The sequence below is a fragment of the Perca fluviatilis genome, chromosome 17 (assembly GCF_010015445.1).
Source record: "Perca fluviatilis chromosome 17, GENO_Pfluv_1.0, whole genome shotgun sequence".
In the NCBI taxonomy this organism is placed as follows: Eukaryota; Metazoa; Chordata; class Actinopteri; order Perciformes; family Percidae; genus Perca; species Perca fluviatilis.
The window spans coordinates 3,216,736-3,238,569 of NC_053128.1; the positions used below are offsets into that span (position 1 = coordinate 3,216,736).

At 42.7% G+C, this 21,834-nt stretch overlaps 1 protein-coding gene across 4 annotated transcripts in view; it reads right to left on the reverse strand.

Annotated features, from left to right (window-relative positions):
• mbd2 (methyl-CpG binding domain protein 2) overlaps window positions 1-21,834 on the reverse strand; it is a 78,265-nt gene that overhangs the window by 48,110 nt on the left and 8,321 nt on the right. For 3 of the 4 annotated variants that reach the window (XM_039780659.1, XM_039780657.1, XM_039780656.1), the window contains exons 2-3: window positions 16,017-16,070; window positions 7,957-8,116 (exon numbers count right to left, since the gene is read on the reverse strand). In XM_039780659.1, the coding sequence (XP_039636593.1) occupies window positions 7,957-8,116; window positions 16,017-16,070 (214 nt within the window). The remainder of the gene's footprint in view (window positions 1-7,956; window positions 8,117-16,016; window positions 16,071-21,834) is intronic. The other variant, XM_039780658.1, reaches the window with a different exon arrangement.

The following is a 21,834-nucleotide window of genomic DNA, read 5'->3' on the forward strand; positions in this document are numbered from 1 at the left end:
AGGTATTACTCAAGTTGAGTCGTGTTTTACCTCCAGAGCGGCGACAAGGTACTTGAGACCTATGCCATATTGGATGATGGTTCAGAACGCACCATACTTTTGCATGAAGCTGCTGATCACTTAGGCTTGCACAGGGAACCTGAAGACCTGGCGCTCCGCACTGTCCGACAAGAGGTTCGTACCATCCATGGAGCCACAGTTTCATTCTCTGTGTCTTCCGCATCACAGCCTGGCTCTTCATTCCAGATCCACAGAGCTTTCACTGCAAAGGAACTTGGCCTTGCCCGCCATACGTACCCAGTCAAAGCTCTGCAGGAAAGGTACCGCCACCTTAAGGACCTGCCACTGCCAAGCATCAAGGAGGCACAGCCGTTGCTGCTCATTGGGTCAGATTACCCTCATCTCATCACTCCTGTGGAACCGGTACGCCTCGGCCCTCCTGGTGGACCTGCAGCTGTGCACACCAGACTTGGGTGGGTTCTACAAGGCCCATCAAAAGTCCTGCGCCACCAGCTCACTCAGCAGTGTCTTTTTACATCCTGTGCTCATCCAGAAGCTGAGCTCTTCAGCCATGTGGAGAAACTGTGGCAGCTGGATACCTTGCCATATCGGAGTAAGCGGCTCATCACTAGGTCGAAGCAAGACACAGAGGCGGCCGCGACAGCTTGAGGAGAAGACAAACAGGATTGAGGTGAATGGAGTCAGAAGGTATGCCACCCCGTTACTGTGGAAGAAAAATCTCCCCCTACTCCATGCACCAAAGGAGGCAGTGTTGACTCAGCTGCGTGGGACAGAAAGACGACTGGCCAGAGAACCGGAAAAGGCGGCGACCTACTCCAAGGAGATCCACAAGTTGCTTGAGGCTGGCTATGTCACACCCATGTCACCGACAGAGGCTAAAGGGAGCAGCCACTCGTGGTTCATCCCGCACCACATGGTGCAACACAACGGGAAGGACAGGATAGTCTTCAATTGCTCCTTCACATACAAGGGCCAGAACCTGAATGACCACCTCCTGCCGTGCCCCACATTGGGAGCTAGCCTTTTGGGAGTCCTCCTTCGATTCAGGGAACACCCAATTGCCATCAGCAGTGATGTTAAAGGGATGTTCCACCAGGTTCGTCTGCTGGAAGAAGACAGACCATTCCTACGTTTCCTGTGGCGCGACATGAAGGTAGATGAAGAACCGACGGTCTACCAGTGGCAAGTGCTTCCATTCGGGACCACTTGCAGCCCATGTTGTGCTATCTTTGCACTCCAAGCACATGTCCAGAGACACACTGAGCCAGGAGAAGATGCCCGTCTGTCAATAGAACTCTGTTTTTATGTTGACAACTGTTTGCAGAGTCTTCCCTCCGAAGAGCAAACTAGAAAGTTGGTCAACAGACTGCATTCCCTCCTCATGGTGGGTGGATTTGAACTGCGGCAATGGGCTAGCAATGTGCCCACAGTCATTGACAACATACCTGAAGAGTCTAGGTCAGAGAGCAGCATCCTCTGGTTCACCCAGGAGATGGCTGACCCCCAAGAGCGTACTCTCGGACTCGTATGGCATTGCAAGTCTGATACACTGCATTACAAGCATCACCAGAGTGAAAGTCCAGAGCCCACCATGCGCAACATCTATCGACTGCTCACTCAACAGAATACGACCCTCAAATATTAAACCGGCCAAAAATTTATAACATTCCAACCCCCACGAACAAAGAAAATTGTGCACGTCTCTGGGACAAGAAAAAGAGGAATGGGACGATGCTCACCTACCAGAAAACCTTCTCCAAGCCTGGCAGTTGTGGGAAAGTGAGCTTCCCCAGCTGGCACAGATCACTCTGCCAAGATGTTACACTGACCACAGTTGGAATTGCAGCAACAGCAGTCGCAGCCTTACATGTTCTGTGATGCGCTCTGGCGTCGCTATGGGTCTGTGGCGTACCTGCGTACCGAAGGGGACAGAGGAGAAGTCCATGTTGTCTTCTTGGCGGCAAGATCAAGAGTCGCGCCTAAGAAGCAGCTTTCAATCCCCAGGCTGGAACTGTGTGGAGCCCTCACAGGAGCACAGTTAGCTTCAGTTCTTAAAAGAGAGCTCACCCTCGACATCCAGGAGGTGGTGTACTGGACAGACTCAACCACAGTACTTAACTGGCTTCAGTCAGATTCATGCCGTACAAAGTGTTTGTGGGAACCAGAGTTGCAGAAATACAAAAGCTGTCTGACCCTGCAGCCTGGCGCTAATATCGATTCAGCAACCAATCCTGCTGACGATATTACAAGAGGGAAAACACTGACTCAGCTTGCTGGAGAGAATCGCTGGAGTAAAGGGCCACCTTTCCTTCAGTTGTCGGCCAAGTATTGGCGAAGGCACCAGAGGAGAGACACTACAGAAGAGGTAGAAGAGCTGAGGAAGACAACGTTCAGTGGTCTGCTCACAGGAACAACAAGTCCTACAATACCTGATGTTCAGCAGTTCAGCACATATCAGGACCCCCCCCCCCCCCCACCCACACAATTTTTCCTCCACCACTCCTGCCGATACACCACTTAGCCTGCCGCATGACTACTCTAAAGCGGAGTTACCCCTCCAAGGGGAATAACATGCTCAGATGGAGAGCTTTCCTGAAGAGTTTACACTAATCAAGTCAGGAAAGACCATCCCGACAAGCAGCAGAGTCTCACCCTTGCTCCCGAACACGATGAGGTCTTCTGACCTGATCCGAAGTTGGAGGTAGACTCCGTAGGTGTAACAGCCTGAGCCAGGATGTTCTGCACCCGTCCTTCTAGCCCCCACTCACCCAGTCACAAAGCTCCTAATCCAGCACTGTGATAAGCAGTTGCATCACCCTGGAGCTGAACGTGTCTTTGCTGAGCTGCGCAGGAGGTACTGGATATTGAGAGGCAGAGAAGCAGTGAGGAGGCATCAACATAACTGTCTCTGGTTTATTGGTATTTCTTTAAACCAATCACAATCGTCTTGGGCCGTATACAGAGCAACGGAGCCGCTGCTAAATAGCATCGGGAAGGAACTTGTTTTGATGGAACGTGTGTACGTTTCAAAAGTAGTTTTAGTCGCGCACAGGGTGGGAAATTAGCACCCACCACCCGCCAATGGCGGGTATTTTTTCAAAGTGGCGGGTGACTTTGCCTTGTTTACCAGCCACAGTGGCAGGTGGATTGTAAAACATTCCTTGTAAAGGATTGGACAGTTTTTGTCAAAGAATGCTGTTGTTAAGTAACAATTCACAATGCTTATAGGAGCCGCGTTACGTTACTGCTAATGAATCCCCAAAATGTCCAGATTTTGCTGCTTCATAATAAAAATGGCTAGTTTTCAGCGCTAGTCCGTGAGTCCGTGACACATGTAGCTAGCTAGCTGAGCTGAGGTACAGACGAAAGGAAAATGATCTGTTAAAAAATGTGGCGACATATCCCCGGTGTTAAGAGGCCGCCGCGGAGTCAGCAGTAGCTATGGATGTACAAACAGTTGAGAGCCAAGTAAAGAAAAAGAGGAGGTACTTCTCGAACAAGTGGCGCATTGACAAACGTACAGCGAAAGACCGTTCAAAACATTTCAGACCGTCCTGACAACCTGTATACATTTTAACGTCAATGTAGACTAACGATGTTTAAGGAGCTGCTGCCGTTTTAATCCTGTCGGCTCTCTGCTGCTCAGTTCTACCCCGCGACTGACGAAACACACACACACACACACACACACACACACAGGATGCAGGAAAAACCGGAGATGAGACTTACAGGATGACCTAAATTGAGGACAGCTACACTTGTTATTGTAAGATCAATGATAAGTTTAAGTCCAATAAGTCCTTTATCAAACCGTATGAATGTGTGTCTCAGGCCAGGATAGGAAATTAACTAACAATGTAAAGATCAACAAGCTACTCACACATAATAAATACATTTATATTAATAAAATATGTATTAATAATAAGTAATTTAATAAAGCAATTAAAAGTATAATAGTGCACTTTCTTTTATAAATTTGAATTCCGGAGAAAGTGGCTGGTAAAATTGGGCATCCACCAGCCACTTTGGCTAGTGGGCAAAAAAGTTAATTTCCCACCATGGTCGCGCAACAGAAAACTCAGATTGGACAGATAGTCTAGCTAGCTGTCTGGATTTACCCTGCAGAGATCTGAGGAGCAGTTAACCATAGTCCTCACAAATCCACCGGAGGTTAGAACGCCAACACAGAGACAGCACAAGGTAACGGATATCCGGCCGAAATGAGTAAAATCCGGCGGAATTATGTTGACAACGGAGCAATCCCGGAAGTGGAACGCCGTGGATACAGACTACAGAAAACCATACCTGATGGTCAAACTAGGGCTGCACAATATATATATATATATATATATATATATATATATATATATATATATATATATATATGTGTATGTAAAAATATTTATTAATTTAACTTATTTTTTAAAGTAAGTGCTGTAGTATAACTAGCAGGAGACAAGTTATAATTGAGGTAAGTTTGGAGACATTACCTTATTTAATCATTAAATTAATAAATATTTTTGTTGCATCTCTTTTCGGTGTTGGAATTTGTAGACGGCCCTAAGCACTCTTACTGCCCGGTAGTAACAGCAGCAGCAGCAGCAGAGACGAGAAGCCAGCAGGCAAGTGTTATTTACATAAACTTCTGGTGTACTTACAAACTTTCCAATCCATCGTTTTATGAGAGCATAACCTATTTGTACTACTGTAGACGTTTGGTATCATTTCGGGCATTATTAGTGGGGTAATGTTAAGAGACACTTTGGATCCATTAGCCTCTGCGCTAAGCTATTCAGCTGATAACGCTACTCTACGCTAACTCGTCCAATGTTCGACCCAGGTGAAAAAAGCTTCTGGGGGCGTGTTTGGCTCGAGGTCATGGTGCAAAGGACCCTAGGGTGAAATTACTCCGAACCATCACTTTAAAATCTTGTCTCGATCTCGTGAACCCAATCTCGTGTCTCGTCTCATCTCGTGAGCTGGGTGTCTCGTCACACCCCTAATTGTAGGGGCAGGTTTCGGAGTGGAGAGGGAGGGGTTTTATTTTTATTATTATTATGTTCTAAGTAAAAAAGGATATATATGTTTGGCATCATTTTTACAACTGAAATACAACTGAGGGAAACTACCGAAAAAGGTACCGTTGGGTACCGGGAACTGAATTTCCATAACAATGTAAACGGTACCCAACCCAAAATATGAGTAGAAAACTCCACTTTAAAATGTAACGGTCATTCTTTTTTTAGTGGTGCCTTTTATATTCAATTCAATGTTCAATTTGTTCAATAAAATAATGTTGGAAATTATTTCCATTTCCTTTCCCTAGGTCAAACCTTTCTCCTTTCCTCACTGCTTATGTTCCTACTTTCTTGTCGCTGCGCGTGTGTATGTGTGTGTGTGTGTGTGTGTGTGTGTGTGTGTGTGTGTGTGTGTTGTGTGCGTGTGTGTGATTATATTTGAAAAGAACATTTTATGTTCTACACACTGCTGTGAGGGAGGAGTCAGTTCTTCTGTTATCTTTGGTATTGCACCACACAGACACAAAACACACAGATATGCATCCATGCGTTGAGGCATGCCAGCACACACGCTTGACCCATCACACACACACACGCACACACACAAATTCTAAATGTGATGCAGTCGATTGGACAAATGGCAGATAGCCGCGTAGCGCCGTGAAGCACCACGAAGCGCTGTGAAGCAGAGCTATTTTCACTTCAGCGCCCATGTACAGTAATTCAATCTGCTGCCACACCGGCTACAATCAGGCGCGGAGAGGCTGCACCCGGCGCACTCGCTGCAGCGATCGTTTCGGTGTCGCCTCTATTTCTTCGGCAAGCGAATGTGTCAAGCCAGGCAGGTAAAAAAACATACAGGAAGGCCTCAGTGCAGCCGGATACTTTACAAAATAAACCAAATTTCAAAATAAAACACCCAGGTCTATGGCTGTCTTGACTTCTCAGCTGTGTCTACAGCGAGACACGCGATCAGGCACAGAGAGAGAGACCAGCGGGTCGACGGACAGACAGACAGACAGACACACAGGGTTTTTCCTGCATAGGGAAAGTTTTGGCGGCCTTCGCCAGAGCTCCGACTGCTGTCTGTCCGCGCGGCCGTCTGACAGCATCAGTATTAAAGTGTTCATATTATGCTCATTTTCAGGTTCATAACTGTATTTATAGGTTATATCAGAATAGGTTTACATGGTTTAACTTAAAAAAAAACACCATATTTTTGTACTGCACATTGCTGCAGCTCCTCTTTTCACCCTGTGTGTTGAGCTCTCTGTTTAAGCTACAGAGTGAGACATCTCACTTCTGTTCCATCTTTGTTGGGAGTTGCACATGCTCAGTAGCTAGGTAAGGACTACTAACCAGTCAGAAGCAGAGTATGAGGGCGTGCCCTGACAGTACCTAGGTAAGGACTACTAACCAGTCAGAAGCAGAGTATGAGGTAGTGCCCTGACAGTACCTAGGTAAGGACTACTAGCCAGTCAGAAGCAGAGTATGAGGGCGTGCCCTGACAGTACCTAGGTAAGGACTACTAACCAGTCAGAAGCAGAGTATGAGGGCGTGCCCTGACAGTACCTAGGTAAGGACTACTAGCCAGTCAGAAGCAGAGTATGAGGGCGTGCCATGCTAGCAGCTAGGCAAGCATTATACCGTGTGTTCCAAAGTGTCCACGTTTGTCTCTGAAGTAAAGGCTGGACTACAATAGAGCTGTTTGGAGCAGTTGGTGAACAGTGTTTTCTGTTGGAGATGGTAAGTCCCTTTGGGGGGGACTTTGGGCTTTTTCACTTTTTAAACCTATAACGTGCACAAAAAAGATATATAACACAATAAAGGAAATGGGAAAAGCCAAAACGCATAATATGAGCACTTTAAATTGAGACAGTTCCATGACCAGTTAAAAACGTCTCGTAGTCCCGTTAAATAGTAGTTCAATTTGGTGTTTTGGTACATTTGGTTTTAACACCTGAGGCAAGGTATAGGCCTACGGGAGTACACATGAAAACTTGCATCGTTCCGCGCCGTCTTTCTGCTCTGCCCCATTCACGTAGTGTCACTTTTTCACTATGAATGTTAAACTCTGCAATTCCTCCGCGGCTCACATGTATGCATGAACTGTGGTGGTCCGTTAAACTGTAGGCTCAACATTACGGATCATTTTTTGATCGATAGAATGTAGAAAACATTACACTTCATAACCTTTTGTATCCATAACATGATTGTATTATTGTACAATTTAACAGTAAAAGCAGTAGCCTCTGTAAGTCAATCCTACATTTTTCAATTTGGGAGCAAAACATGCTCCTTGGGGGGGAAAAAGTGACCATAAGCCCTGTTCATGGGCCTACTGATTAAACAACCGGACTTTGGGGACAAGTGTAGTCTATCCGGGCCCATGTCCCGGATGTCGAAGCCCCCTTACTGGAATATTGAATATAATGATATTCTATTATATTTTGTATTTTGAATTGCTACCTGCCACCAGAATTTTGTGATTTCCTTGCCATAAATATAGCCGTTTTTACAATAAATTAGTGCCTAAAAATGTATCAGAATGCAGGAATTAAAGTCTTTTACTCTCAAAATTTGAAAGGGAAGTTTGGGATCCCCTGCTGCCCCCAGTGACCTGACCCCGGATATGGGAATGACGATGGATGGATGGATAGCTGGATGGTGGTTTCTCCGTCATCTCAGACTCTGGCAGTGGCCATGGGGTCTGCAAAAGTGCAGCTGCAGGCTAACCAGTAAACTATGCTGTGATGCCTTTGAGGTGGTTGTTTTTTTTTTTCCTTATTGTGGAGAGCAATAAAAATACTTGTAGAATAATGATTCTGCTTTTGATTTCTGCTTTTCTGATGATCTAATAACCTAGACACCACACAGCCACAGCCCTCTCCCACAGTTAGTGCTCCTTCGCTGTTACCTTGCCCAAGCTGAGCAGGTCATGTCGGAGCCTCTGTTTGTTCTTCTGCAGTTTCCCAGGCATCATCTTTCCCGTCCGGAAGTCGAAACATCCCAGATCCACACTGTTTCCAAGGTAACGGGACAACTGAGGCTTACTCCTGAACTTCTTTCCTGAAGGACTGAAGGAAGGAAGAAAGAAGGGAAATAGGAGAGAGTCAGACACATATAGAGTGTGATTAAAGATATCACATTTGTCCTTACTGGATATTCAGAAAAGATTTTTAATTGCCAGGAATTAAAGGTATTTTAACTGACATTGAGTAGTAACAACTAAAGTGTAGCTATGGGGTGGCAGTAGCTCAGTCAGCAGGGAGTTCAAGTCCCTGTACGGACCAAAGTATGGTAGTGGACTGGTAGCTGGAGAGCTCCTGGGCACTGCCAAGGTGCTCTTGAGAAAGGCACCGAACCCCTAACTGCTCAGGGCTCCTTTTCATGGGCAGCCCCCCCACTCTGACATCTCTCCATTAGTGCATGTAGAGGTACTGAGCATGTGTGTGTAATTCAAGCCTGTGTGTAATGTGTATAATAATAACAACAGAGTGAAAACATTGTATTTTCCCTTGCAGGATTAATAAAGTATAAATTATTATTATTATTATTATTATTATTATTATTATATCTTGAATTTGAGACAGAATTAGAGAATTTGATAGGATGGAGTTGTAGTATTATCAGTGGAGATATCTGGAGTTCATGTTTCACACAGTCCAAAGTGTAGAACTAAAGGCTCCTAAAACACTACAGTCATACTCAGAGGGTAATCAGAGATTAAACTGTGACACACATTTTACGCCACTCTATGTTAGTGCTGTAACTAGTCATCAATAAACCACACTGCAGGAACAACCATTGCTGCCTCACATCAGTCCATAAGTTAAAATACAGTAACTAACGTCTCATTTTATTCTTAAATCATCAGCGGTAATGTCATACATTGGATAAACTCTTCATCCAGCCTGAAAATTACCGTACATTCCTCATTATCAACGACGGCAGCGGCCATCTTCGCTTATCAGATGGGGCAACTAGGGCTGGGTACCAAATTTGATACTTTTTAGGTACCCACCCGAATTGTCTCCAGGGTTCAACGCTAAGGTGTTTTTTCACTTGTCCAGTCGGGCAAGTAAAAACTAGTTCTACTCTACGAGTTCTACGTCGGGAAAAAAAAAAGTCACAAAAATATTGAAAACTTCCAGAATAATAGCATCAAAAATGCATTAAAAAAAAAAACGTAAATTTTTTTTTAAACACGTCAAAAATGTAAAGAAAAAACGTTGAAAACGTAAAAAAAAATAAAACGTCAAAAAGTGTCAAAAATGTAAACAAACTGTGATTGGCTGTCTAACGTTACACGTTGTGTAAGACACGCAGGAAAAACTCTACGTTACACAGAGACGGGGCTCACGTAGTAGGAGCTGAAAAATATATAGAAAGATTTTTGCCGTAATATTGTACTTTCTTTTTGTTTTAAAAAATTGGTATAGAAAAATTGGTATCGAACAAAAGTCTGGTTTAGGAACCGGTATCAAAGCCATAGTATTGGTATCGGTATAGAACATTTTTGAACAATACCCAACTCTAGATGCAACCATAGAAACCCCTCCCACCCACAGGACCTGACCACAGCTCAGAGACATTAGGCCCCCAGGACGCGTGGCGGGCTTTGAAGCAAATTGAACATAGGGGCCAAACAGTGGCCCGTCATTTATTGCGCTCTCTGTCCCAAAAATACTTTTTTCCCATAGACGTACATGGTGAAAGATAGGTCTGTAAATCAGTGGAAAAAGTTTTTTGAGCGTCACAACCCCCGTGCAATGACTTGTTTCCCTATCAGAATCTGATCCATTCGTCCGATCGAACATTTGGAAAGTCTAGAAGAGCCGCCCAGCGGAGTTCTTTAGTGCGCCTGCTCTATGGGCCGTGAGTGAGGAAGCAGTGGCAATCATCCAGGTAATTTTTGGCTCCATGATGGCTTCATGCTCCACTGCGCAACTCTCAAAGTAATAATAATAATAATAATAATAATAATAATAATAATAAAAACTAGAGAATGCAATTTCTGAAATTGCGGTGTGTGAATGCTGTATGCTGAAAGGCTGACGCTACCCAGAATGTATGAAAGAGGTGGACCATTTTAAAGTTTGAATGGTGTTACTTGGTAAATGTATGAATCAGTAGCTAGCGGTTGAAATGTATGAATATATTGTATTAAATTTGAAAATTCTGTTCATTCACTTGAATGGGGAAAATTTTCCTGAAAACATTTAGGAAATTATGAAAGGTATGGAAATTCTGTATAGAAGGAGGAATGTCCTAATTGTGCTAAATGTTTTGATGTTTGAATTAAGTTTCTATGTTGAAAACAATGCCCCAAAAAAAAAAAGTGTACAGAAAAAATAATAATAAATACGTAGAAGAACATTACTTTGGTTGTGAATGCATTCAGCATTCACACCAATAATACTTTTATTTATATAGCACTTTTCAAGCATTCAGCACAGTGCTGAATGTGTGCTTTCCAGATTAAAAGATTTACAGGATATAAATTTCAAGCCGCACTTCATAAAACAGTGAAAGTGCAAGATAAAATGTCAATAAAGGAAACATGTATGGAAATGCATCTAAAAATACTAAAATGATAATACAAATCATCAAGCATAATTTAAATAGGTAATGACAGTGAAGTTCAAATAAAACCATAAAAAAGTAGCGAAAGGAGGAAACATGCAGTGTTGCGATAACAGAGAAGAAGACATGGTTGTAGGCCATCTTGTATAAATGAGTTTAAACCATCCATGGTTAGGCCTTTCTTAATCTGCATTCTTGTCTGTACTTGTATGTGTTCAACTGTGTTGTATAACAGGTGTGGCCTACTCACTTTGGCCCGCCTTATTTTCACGAGTGGCTTAATCCAAATACTTAGGGTTCCTGCTTGAAAACTGTTCAACTGATCAGTTTAACTAGAGGATGCAACTCCTGATATTGACATGAAGCAACTGGCGAGAGGGAAGACCTAACACTCAGTTGTTGGAATGTTGGATTGTACAGTGGTGTCGAGTACAGACACCTGCTCGCAGAAAGCACACAAACCTGACCTCGGACAAGCCTGATACTGGCCTGACATAAAGTTACCCACGGAGCCAACAGTAATTAGCGACAGCTGATGTGACCTGCTGCCATCGGCAGGGCCGGGGCTAGAAGGGAGGCATGGGTTGGCACCGCCCCCACCCAATCCATGGGGCTAGAGTGCTGTCAATCTGACTATGGACCTTTTTCACAGCAGATAGTTTGACTTGTCTTAGTAGGAAAAGCAAAGCTGAAATTGATAACCTTAAAGTGTTCATATTATGCTCATTTTCAGGTTCATAATTGTAATTTGAGATTGTATCAGAATAGGTTTACATGGTTTAATTTAAAAAAAATATATATATTTTGCTGCAGCTCCTCTTTTCACCCTGTGTCAGATCTCTGTTTTAGCTACAGAGTGAGACATCTCAACTTCTGTAACATCTTTGTTGTCAGTCGCACATGCTCAGTAGCTAGGTAAGGATTACATGAGCTAGCTAGCTGTTTCTCCAACTTCAGTCAGTACAAGGCAGGATTAGCCGGGAGACTTCTTCTAAACGAGGGCGCACTTCCAACTTTGCGTGGAATACCTGCAGAACAGGGACATGGAAGTAGGTCTATACAATTTATTTGTAGATTAGGGTGAATTTTTGTGTGTTGTAAGCAGTGTTTTGCCATTGAGAACGAGCTAGCATGCTAGCGCTAGCATGCTAACAGTTAGCCCCCTAGGCCCCTCGTTTCGGCTACTGACGTAAAAAGCCGTGCAGATTTTAACCAGCTCACCCACAGACTGAAGGCAGGACACATTCAGAAACCGTATCTCACTCAGAACAGCATGGATGTTTTTTTTTTCAAAGATTGTATGTGTGTGGAAGCACCAGAGACACAAAATAACACCCCAAATCCCAGAAAAAGTGATTTTATCATAATATGGGCACTTTAACGATGGCTCAATTCCATCAAGTGTCCCAGTAAGCTATTTCAGTGAGTCAGCATGCACAATACCAGGACCTCTCCTAAGTGGAATGCAGCCATCAGTAATGGTTTAATACCAGGGCCTCTCCTAAGTGGAATGCAGCCATCAGTAATGGTTTTGAATACACCTCTGCTTTTCCTACTATGATATGTCAACATGTCTGCTGTGAAAAAGGTCTACTGTGATTTCCACTGGATCACTTGGCTGCCTGTTCTGACAACTTCACAAGCATTGTCATATTACCAATTAATGTTTCCATGACGTCTATCCAAAATTCTGCAGCACAGCACTGTGGCAGACGGAGCCTATAGAAAATGTGTATTGTATTCTGACATACAGTTTGTTTAAAATTAAAACAAGTGAAACTAATAATGAATGTGATGTTTTATTTGGCAGAATTACATTGTGTTGTTCTATATTGTTTCTATCCCTCTCTATTTTATCTCTATTCTCTAATCTATTTCATATATTTCTTAACAGATTTTCTATGCTGTATTCTGATAAAATTGGATTTTGATCAGCTTTATTTTAGCCGAGCCAATCCTTTAAAATATTCCCGGATCTTCCCCAATACCGGCTGTGTCTCCGGTTTTGCCTTTTAACAAATATTGCGTCCCCATATTGCGATTTTGATCAAATTGCGGTTAACTGTGCAGCCCTAGTCTCGGGACATCTCTAGTTTTGAACATAAGATATGATTCCCTTTGTGGGAGATGTGTTGCCGCCAATAAATTCTGTTAAATATAAGGCTACCACAGCAACTGGTTAGCTTAGCTTAGCATTCAGACTAACACTTTGGCTACATTGATCGTGTAATGTATGCGGAAACCGTTTGAATAAGTTTGTAGGGAAAAAGAAGAAGAATCCGCGCCAGGGTTGAGGTGGGTCAGGGTGGGCGATTCCCATATATATTTATGTATCTTTTAACCGGCTACCCCTGCAGCGCGCACACGGCGTAGGATCGTGTGAGTCACAGGCGAGACGGAGAGCTTTATCTCTGGGATTGTTGTTGTTTCTTCAGTTTTTTTGGAGCCGGCACAGAGCTGTGAAAACGTCAATCTACTATCAGCTGTTATCAGAGGACGCAGGGGGGGGGAACAAGAAATAAAAACATAAAACTCTCAAAATGAAACTGCCAACACGCTCACTGACAGTCATGAAGTCGTTTCCTGTATATCAGTAGTTTCATTTAAAAAAAAGTTTTGTTTTAGGTTGGTCTTTTTTTAGGTGGCTAAAATACATTTAGCTGCTGCCCCCGTCCACCGCAGTGCATTTGTGTAGCGACTGCTATCTACTGCAGGTAGTGTGCGGACTATGGAGAACTACCTCATGGAACCCCACTTCAGAATATCCAAACTCTCCCTTTGACCTAAGCCTTATTCTAACATAAACCCTAAAAACCAAGCCTTGAACTCCATACAGCACCTTGAAGAAGAAATGTCTTTACTTTCTAAAAATGTCCTCATTTTCCAAAAAGGTCCTTAATGTATCTGAAGGTCTAAAAGTGGAATTGGTCCTCACAAAGATGGAAGTACAGGAGCAACACAGCAAAGATCAGAGGCTGTGTGTGTGTGTGTGCGTGTGTGTGTTTGCGCGCGTGAGTGTGTGTGTTTCATCTGGCTCCAGCTCTTAACTGAAGCTATATGGTGCTTGCACCATATAGCTTCAGTGTGTGTGTTTCATCTGGCTCCAGCTCTTAACTGAAGCTATATGGTGCTTGCACCATATAGCTTCAGTGTGTGTGTTTCATCTGGCTCCAGCTCTTAACTGAAGCTATATGGTGCTTGCACCATATAGCTTCAGTGTGTGTGTTTCATCTGGCTCCAGCTCTTAACTGAAGCTATATGGTGCTTGCACCATATAGCTTCAGTGTGTGTGTTTCATCTGGCTCCAGCTCTTAACTGAAGCTATATGGTGCTTGCACCATATAGCTTCAGTCAAATATGAGTCAAATAATCAAACGGAATATGTACCTCAGTATTCTAAGTGTCACTGTAAATAAAAATGTGGGTTTGAATAGTTTCCTGATACACAGCACGCGTCTGTAAAGATGGAGCCATCAGAGGCCCCAGCAGGGTGTGACTGCTCTTCCAGTAAGTCGACCTGCTGACTGGTTTTTTTACTGGAACTGATGAGTCACATTACAAAGTAAACTGAAAGTTAAAGCCGAGCCGCAGCTCTGAGCTCCTGATCTCCTTCATGTTGAAGGTTCAGGATGTGACGGAGGTCCGAGTGTTTCTGACTCTGACTGGTGAACCTGATCGAGCGGCGCCTCCGCCCTGATCTACAGGAAGTGAACAGTCGGCGGCTTTTGCGGCGTCACAGCCTCTCCTCAGACCTGCACTAGCAGTGAGATCTTTCACCTCTGCAATTTTATGCAGCAGTTAGTTGTTGTGTTTATTGTGATAGTTTTCCTCTATTTATCTATTAATGGATAAGTAGACATGATAAATAATTTTTTGTGTGCATTCATTCATTCATTATACAAAAATTGACATCCATCTACTATAGATTGCTCTGGTATGATAGTATATCATTTTAGCCATTTTTTAGGGGTGCAGTAGGGTGCACACCTAAACTTGATTCCGGCACCCATAAAAAAAAATAAAGTCTGTGTTAATCTAATATGAGCTAAGGAGTTCTGCTCTAGAAATATCACAGCATCGTGAAACTAAACCCAGAATCTAGATACCTAGATCATTCAGGAAAATAAACGCATAAATCTCAAATTTTTCAAACGTTATTGATACTGCATTTAGGAATTGTCTGCTTTTCCATAGATACATATCCAATTTAATTTGTAATACCACCTCACCTTTGTAGTAATGGCCCTGTGGCTCAGCATTCAAGCCAGTTTTCTTCAATCTTTCTAGTTACATAACTCAGTGTTTCCTCTATCATGATGGTCCAAAATGATGTTAAAATGCAGTTAGCACTAGATAAGAGCCCGACCGATTTTTAAGGCCGATATCGATACAAATATTTAGTGATTTAAAAATCAGATTTTTAAAAAAGAATCCAGAAATGCGTAACAAAACATAAACACATTTCCCTAACATTAATAATTTGTAATTTATGAGTCCTCACTAAAATATGATAATGCAGTTTGAAAACAATCTTGTTTTATTGTCACAACAGAACAGAGAAACATCAAAATATATTAAAGTTCTGATAAATAAAATGTATAAAAATACAAACTTAAGATATGAAACTTAAAGTCCTTTGAACAAAAACAGGCAGCCCTAAAGCTCTGATCCTAAAATTGCCCCTGGTAAGCTCTATCTATAATAGATATGTGAATGAATGTTATGTATTTATGCCTGATTTCATGTGGAAGTTGTTGATTGGTGCACAAAAGATGGCTTCTCGGGGATGTAAGTACCTACTATTAAACTTAATATTTTTTGCAAGTTAGACAGTGTGCAGGAGTTTCTTTCCAACAAATCGTGAGCTTAGAATTATAAGGTTCTATCTCCGTTTAGGGTAGTTCTGAGATATTGAGCATCAAAGTTTTTACATCCCAGCTGGCGAAACTGTTATGTAGTATGATCTACTATTAATAACTAACTAATAAAATATTTTGTTTACAAAAATAACACCACACAGGCATTAATAAACACAGAATGGATCAGATTATGTAAAAAACTCAATTTCGACCAAACGTGGAGATAGAACCTTATAATTCTAAGCTCACGAAATGCAGCAGTTAGTGAAAATACGGAATAAAAAAAATAATAATAACTTAAACTTTGTGGCTGACTTTGGTCTGCTTTAGAGATGGATTGAGCTGAAATGTGATGGTTACTGAGGCCGAGAAAGGGACAGACAGACGCTAGTTAAACGCTGAGTTGCTGCTGCCTAGCTCTTGGTCCTACGGTATGGAATCTGAACGCACATATTCTAAGTGTCATAGGACGAAATGTCATGTGCAGGAAAAAAGGTATAGAGAATGAAACAGAGCTGATGCTGCAACTTACTCATTATTGATTTTCTTTTCTTTTTTTGGATTGCACTTCCATAGAGTTGGGGGACTTGTGAGAGAGGGATTGAAAAAAAAAAAGGTCAGAATCCGAGCAGGAGTCAAGGTATGCTGACTTTAAGCGCGTAGGGTAGCTACATGTTTTTCTTCTTCTTCTTTTTGTAATACATTATTTCAAGAGTGCAAAAGTGAAAGTGAGAATGCTGTCTTACAATATTCATATATTATATTAATTAATTATATATGAATTACATATATGATAAGATAAGATATACTTCATAGTCCCCGAAAGGGACATTTTTTAGTTTTTGTCCGTTCCGCAGCTTTACAAAGACAACACAAAATACAGAAAATAAGCATCTCTCAACACATACTCTCATGCAACACAAAACATGCTCTCATATACATCAGACAGGTCCCTATATAGTAATGCTCTCATATACATCAGACAGGTACCTATATAGTAATGCTCTCATATACATCAGACAGGTCCCTATATAGTAATGCTCTCATATACATCAGACAGGTACCTATATAGTAATGCTCTCATATACATCAGACAGGTCCCTATATAGTAATGCTCTCATATACATCAGACAGGTCCCTATATAGTAATGCTCTCATATATATCAGACAGGTCCCTATATAGTAATGCTCTCATATACATCAGACAGGTCCCTATATAGTAATGCTCTCATATATATCAGACAGGTACATATATAGTAAGCACATTAACTCCTCCTTTCAGTGGCCGTTTTTAATTGAACAACCCTGTACGTATTGCACAAAATTACACAATGCACAACCCAAATAGCTTACATATTGCACAACTAACATATTGCACAACCCCAATAGCCTACGTATTGCACAAATTACATAATGCACAACCCAAATAGCCCACATATTGCACAAATGACACATTTCAGCATAACCTATGCAGTACAAATGTGTCAGAAAAAATGATAGAAACACATAAACTCAGTAATACAAAATACAATTCAACAGACTTCCAGGCTTTGTAGCTGAATATATAATGAACATGCAGCTGAATCAACACATCTAGAATTTATTGCAGTTAACCGTTGTGTTATGCCCAAGTCAGACCAAAGATTTGCGACGGGACGAGTTGAAACTTGCAACTTCTTGCAACGCGTCGGTCGGCAGCGTTCTGAAAGCTGCCAGGTCACACCAATGAGACGGGACGGTGTATCATCTCCATAGCAACGACTCTTCCGTGCTTTTTTCCGACTTTCCGACTCCCAGGCTTTTTGTAGCTGAATATATAATTTGTTGCGTCTAAACATTACTATGGATGAGTGATAGTGATAGTGAGATGCTTGCTACAGTTACATTGCTAGTGATGAATCGGCAAAAACAAGTTTTCTTTCTCTGATCGGCTTTGTCTGAGGCCCTCCTCTCTTCAGTCACTCTCTAGCTCGCTCCACCGTACGTGCTCGTGGGCGCACGTTGAGCCTCCGGTAACAGTTTGTAGCAGGAATAAAATGGATTATGGATCATCCATTTTTACAAGCTGACTTCTCTATTGACTGTTGAAACAGGAGACGTCTCTTACGTTCTAAAACCAGCCTCTGGAGACTCGACCGGCTGAATCGCAGGCGACGCCATCAACTGGATTGAGGCGAGCTGAGACGGGCCGGTTCAGAGCGCTGAAACTTTTCCCTGCAATGGTCTAAGGGGATGACAGCAAAGGACCGCGGGTTGGACTCTGACCTGGGCCACTGCGGTAAGGACTGAGCCTTAGTACATGGGGCACATGCTCTACCAGGTGAGCTACCAGGGCGCCCTACAATAAGTAAGGTTTGATGCCCAACGAGGTGTCCATTATCAGGAATTAATGGATGACGGCGAGGCTATAACAGTTCGGCACGTAGCAGTGGACGGTTGCCTCTGCCGAAGTCCATTAATTACCTGTTAAAAGGACCCCTCGTCGGGCATTAACACGCTTATACCTGGGTCACTTGCCAAATAATTTTTTAAGACCATTAATTTATATTTTAATGTGTTTTCAAATCAAAATCTTTTTTTCAAACAATAACTCTGCTTCCCTGGTAACAACTGAGGGTTTGACTAATTCCGGGAACAATCATGCCAATCCCATTTGGTTCTTATGCAATGCAAACGTTGTTCACTGCTCCAGTAAATAGGATGGGCTTGCACGGTCGGAACCACTTGGGGGTTCGGACATAAACACATAATAAACACATAATACTGCAGGGATGTTGTATTTTCCCTTGACAAAAAGCCAGTGGGATTATGTTTTTGCAGAAAATGAGCTCTGTGGCAAACAACAGTTTGATACTTCAAGTTTTGTTTAGCAAGATAATCTTCACTTTCAATTAATGTTTTCAATGAAAACTACTTTTATGATTTTTGTAACGTAAATGCAATTGCCGGATGTAAAAAGCTAACATTGGGCTATAAACGAACTACACCAACCTGTAGTCTTGTTAGCAACTGCCTTTTTAAGACGTGTCAAAGCTTAAAAACTTCCTGAGTGGGGTATTTTCCGGCACTCTTTATGTCATAGACCAAATGTGAAAGTCTCTGAAGCTTGTGTCAACCACAGACCTTATTTCAGGCATCTGACCAAAAACCTATTCAAAAGAACCCAATGACTTTGTGACAAGGGAACCTGAAGTGCAAAAATGCTTACTCATTTCAGGAATTTAGGACTCATTTCTGAAGCACTCTATTGCTTGAAGCCTGACAAGATAGATTTTCGTGTGATCTCGTGAGCCTGCAATTCTGTTGGGTGTACAGAACTAATATGTAGCAGCCACCCCCACTAGCTTTGCTACCTTTGATTTTGATGAAGATTTGATGAAAAGTTGTATCTGTCACTGGAGCATTATTATGGATCCCACATAACTTCTAGGCAAGTCCCACCCTACGAAGCAGCCCGATTGGTTGGGGTTAGGCATTGACCTTGAATGGTTAAGGTTAGGATAGCCGATTGGTCAGGGGATAGGACCTGAACAAATCGGGTTACGTTATCTAGCGTAAGCATGGATGCCTGGCCATTAGTAGCATGTGAATGCTATTGAAGGGCGGGTCCCTCCTAGAAGTTGCGTGGGTTCCATAATAATGCATTACTGAAACATAAGCGGTATGCCATTTTTATGTGGCATGCAGAAGTGGCACATGACAGTAAAGCCTGATTTATAATAACTCGGTATAGGCTCTACGCAGAGCCTACAGCGTAGCCTACGTAAGTGCAATGGCGTTGTGAGGATTTATACTTGTGCGCTGGTGTTTCTGCATCGATCTAGTGTATCTCTTTAAGAGAATAGCAGGGCTGGTAGCATACGTGTGTGCCATGGATGTGTATGTGTGCGAGAGTTGGGTAGAGCATGTGAGCTAGGCGGGGATTAGCTTCGGAGCGAGTACAGATTCCGGCGGTGTAATTTCTGACCACTGTTGAAAATAGAGCTGGGACGATATTTTTTTGTCCCAATTCGATTCTCTCACGACACATGGGTGCCGATTCCATTTGTATTGCCATTTTCATTTATTGCGATTGTAGAAGCGGCGTTTCCTCTATGTTGAATTTATTGTGGCGGTGCCCCATGGCAAAATTCACAATTCATAATTGGCTGTTGCTCACATTGCAATTTAACAACAAGTAGAACTATTCAGACGTTATTGGGCCCGTCCAGTTTAACTCCACATGCTGTTGTGTTCATGAAGTTTAATTGATCAAAACGAGTCGACTATTAAACGACCAGCTCCACCAAAAACGTCACTGCGGGAGATGGCTTTGAAACACAGACACCAAACTCAAGGTAAGAAATAAATAACTAAGGCTAACGTTACAAGAAATGTAAACAGGCTAGCTAGCTGACTGTTATTGATTTCACGACGAGACTAGAAAATGGTGTTCAGGTAGTGTGTTGTTAGGATGGCTACAGTAAATCATATAGGCTCCTGTTATCTAAAAGAATTCCAATGTAATGGCTCAATATCTAAATTATTTTAACTATGTGAATGGGGGCGTTATAATTGGATGGCCTGCAGCTTCAAGCACAATTCGTTTGGATACAAGCGTCACATTTTGGAAGACACACACACACACACACACACACACACACACACACACAGCATCTATGTGTTACAAAAAGGACTAGGTATAAATTAAGTACATTTGCACAATGATATGGTATTAGGCCTAGGCCCAATTTGTTAGGAATTTAGTTGTACCATAAAATAGGATGAGAAATAGTATAGTTTTATTACAATTCTATACAACAATATTGAATAGGGTAATAAAATGGGGTGGGGGGGAGGTGTTGCTGTTCGGACAGACCTGCCCCCACTGCTAAAAAAGCATTGCGATTTGACAGCATTGAGTATTGCGGTGTTTTTTTCCTTCTTTTAAAAAAAACAAAAAAAATGTATTATGAGACATTTCTAAGAACTAATTGTTTTCTAAGAAGAATGCACATCACATGTCAGTCAGTCAGTCTGATATTTATTTTTGCTTTCGCTCTGTTTTGCACGAAACGGATATGATACCGTATAAACAGAAAATATTTAGGTTGAGAAAAAAAAATCTCCACCCCTAGTTGGAAAGCTGTAGCATGAAAAGTTACTGTCTCCTTGATTTTATGTCGTTCACGAAAAAGGACAACCTAGAAATGAGTCAGGGGAAATGTGACGCTACCAAGCAACGGCCAAGCAGACCAATCACAGTTGTTGCGGTCTGCGTTACCGCGACGTGTAGTTTAATTTCTGGGGAGGTGTATGGTACACCGTTGGGTCCTGTATCTACACATACCTATGTATGTACACTGCAGCGTAGATTTACCGCAGAGCCATGAATCAGGCTTAAGAATAGGACTGGGTATCGTTCAAAAATGACATTACCGGTACTGGTACCGATACCAGTACCGTGACTTTGATACCAGTTCCTAAACAATACTTTTTTCGATAACAACAAAAAGAAAGTACAACATTACGCCACCAATCCATTTATTTATTTTTCAGCTCCTACTACGTGAGCCCGGTCCCTGTGCGCAGGGCTCGACATTAAAGCTGCAGTAGGTAAGATTGTGAAGAGCCAGGACTTTGCCAACAAATTTGAACATCGACAACTTCTCAGTCCCTCCTCTCTTTCTGCTGCAGCCCAAACCGTCTCCTAAGCCCCGCCCACACAACGGAGTTTGACAGAACTAACGGCATGTCAGACAACATGTTCAATAACTAAACACCAACACAATGTTAACTTCACCATGAGGACCCATCCGACGTGAGAGGACGCTGGCGCTGGTTATTCGCCGCTTCTCCGTCTGCTATTCATCTGCTATTCGTCTGCTATTCTCTTGTGTTTGTGTTCGCTGTACCCCCTACCTCTGGACAGCCTCTGTACCTCTGGACAGTCTCTCTGCTGGTTCCCCGGCCGCCTGGGGCTCCTTGACCGGACTCTTGCCTCGTCGGTTAGCCGCTAGCTAGCTGCCCCCGTTCACCAAACGGCGGCGTGCAAACCCTTAGCTGCTATCTAACCCGTCATCCGCAGGCAACCTCCACCAGATGGCGCAGCGACCAAGACTAGACATTCCTCTCCTTCCGGGTCATGCTGTGGATCATTTTGGCAATCACCTCATTCATCCATCTCCACCTCCACCTCTGTGCTCCTAGCCCACGGCTAACCACTATCACGGAGCTCTCCGTCCCTCCGCTTCGGCATCATGATCAAATATTCAACTCTCCAACTGGTCCAATTCGTCAACTACTCCATTCCATCCTGCATCCCAGTCATCAAACAGCTCGGACTTCTACGTCGACGCCGTTACATCCAC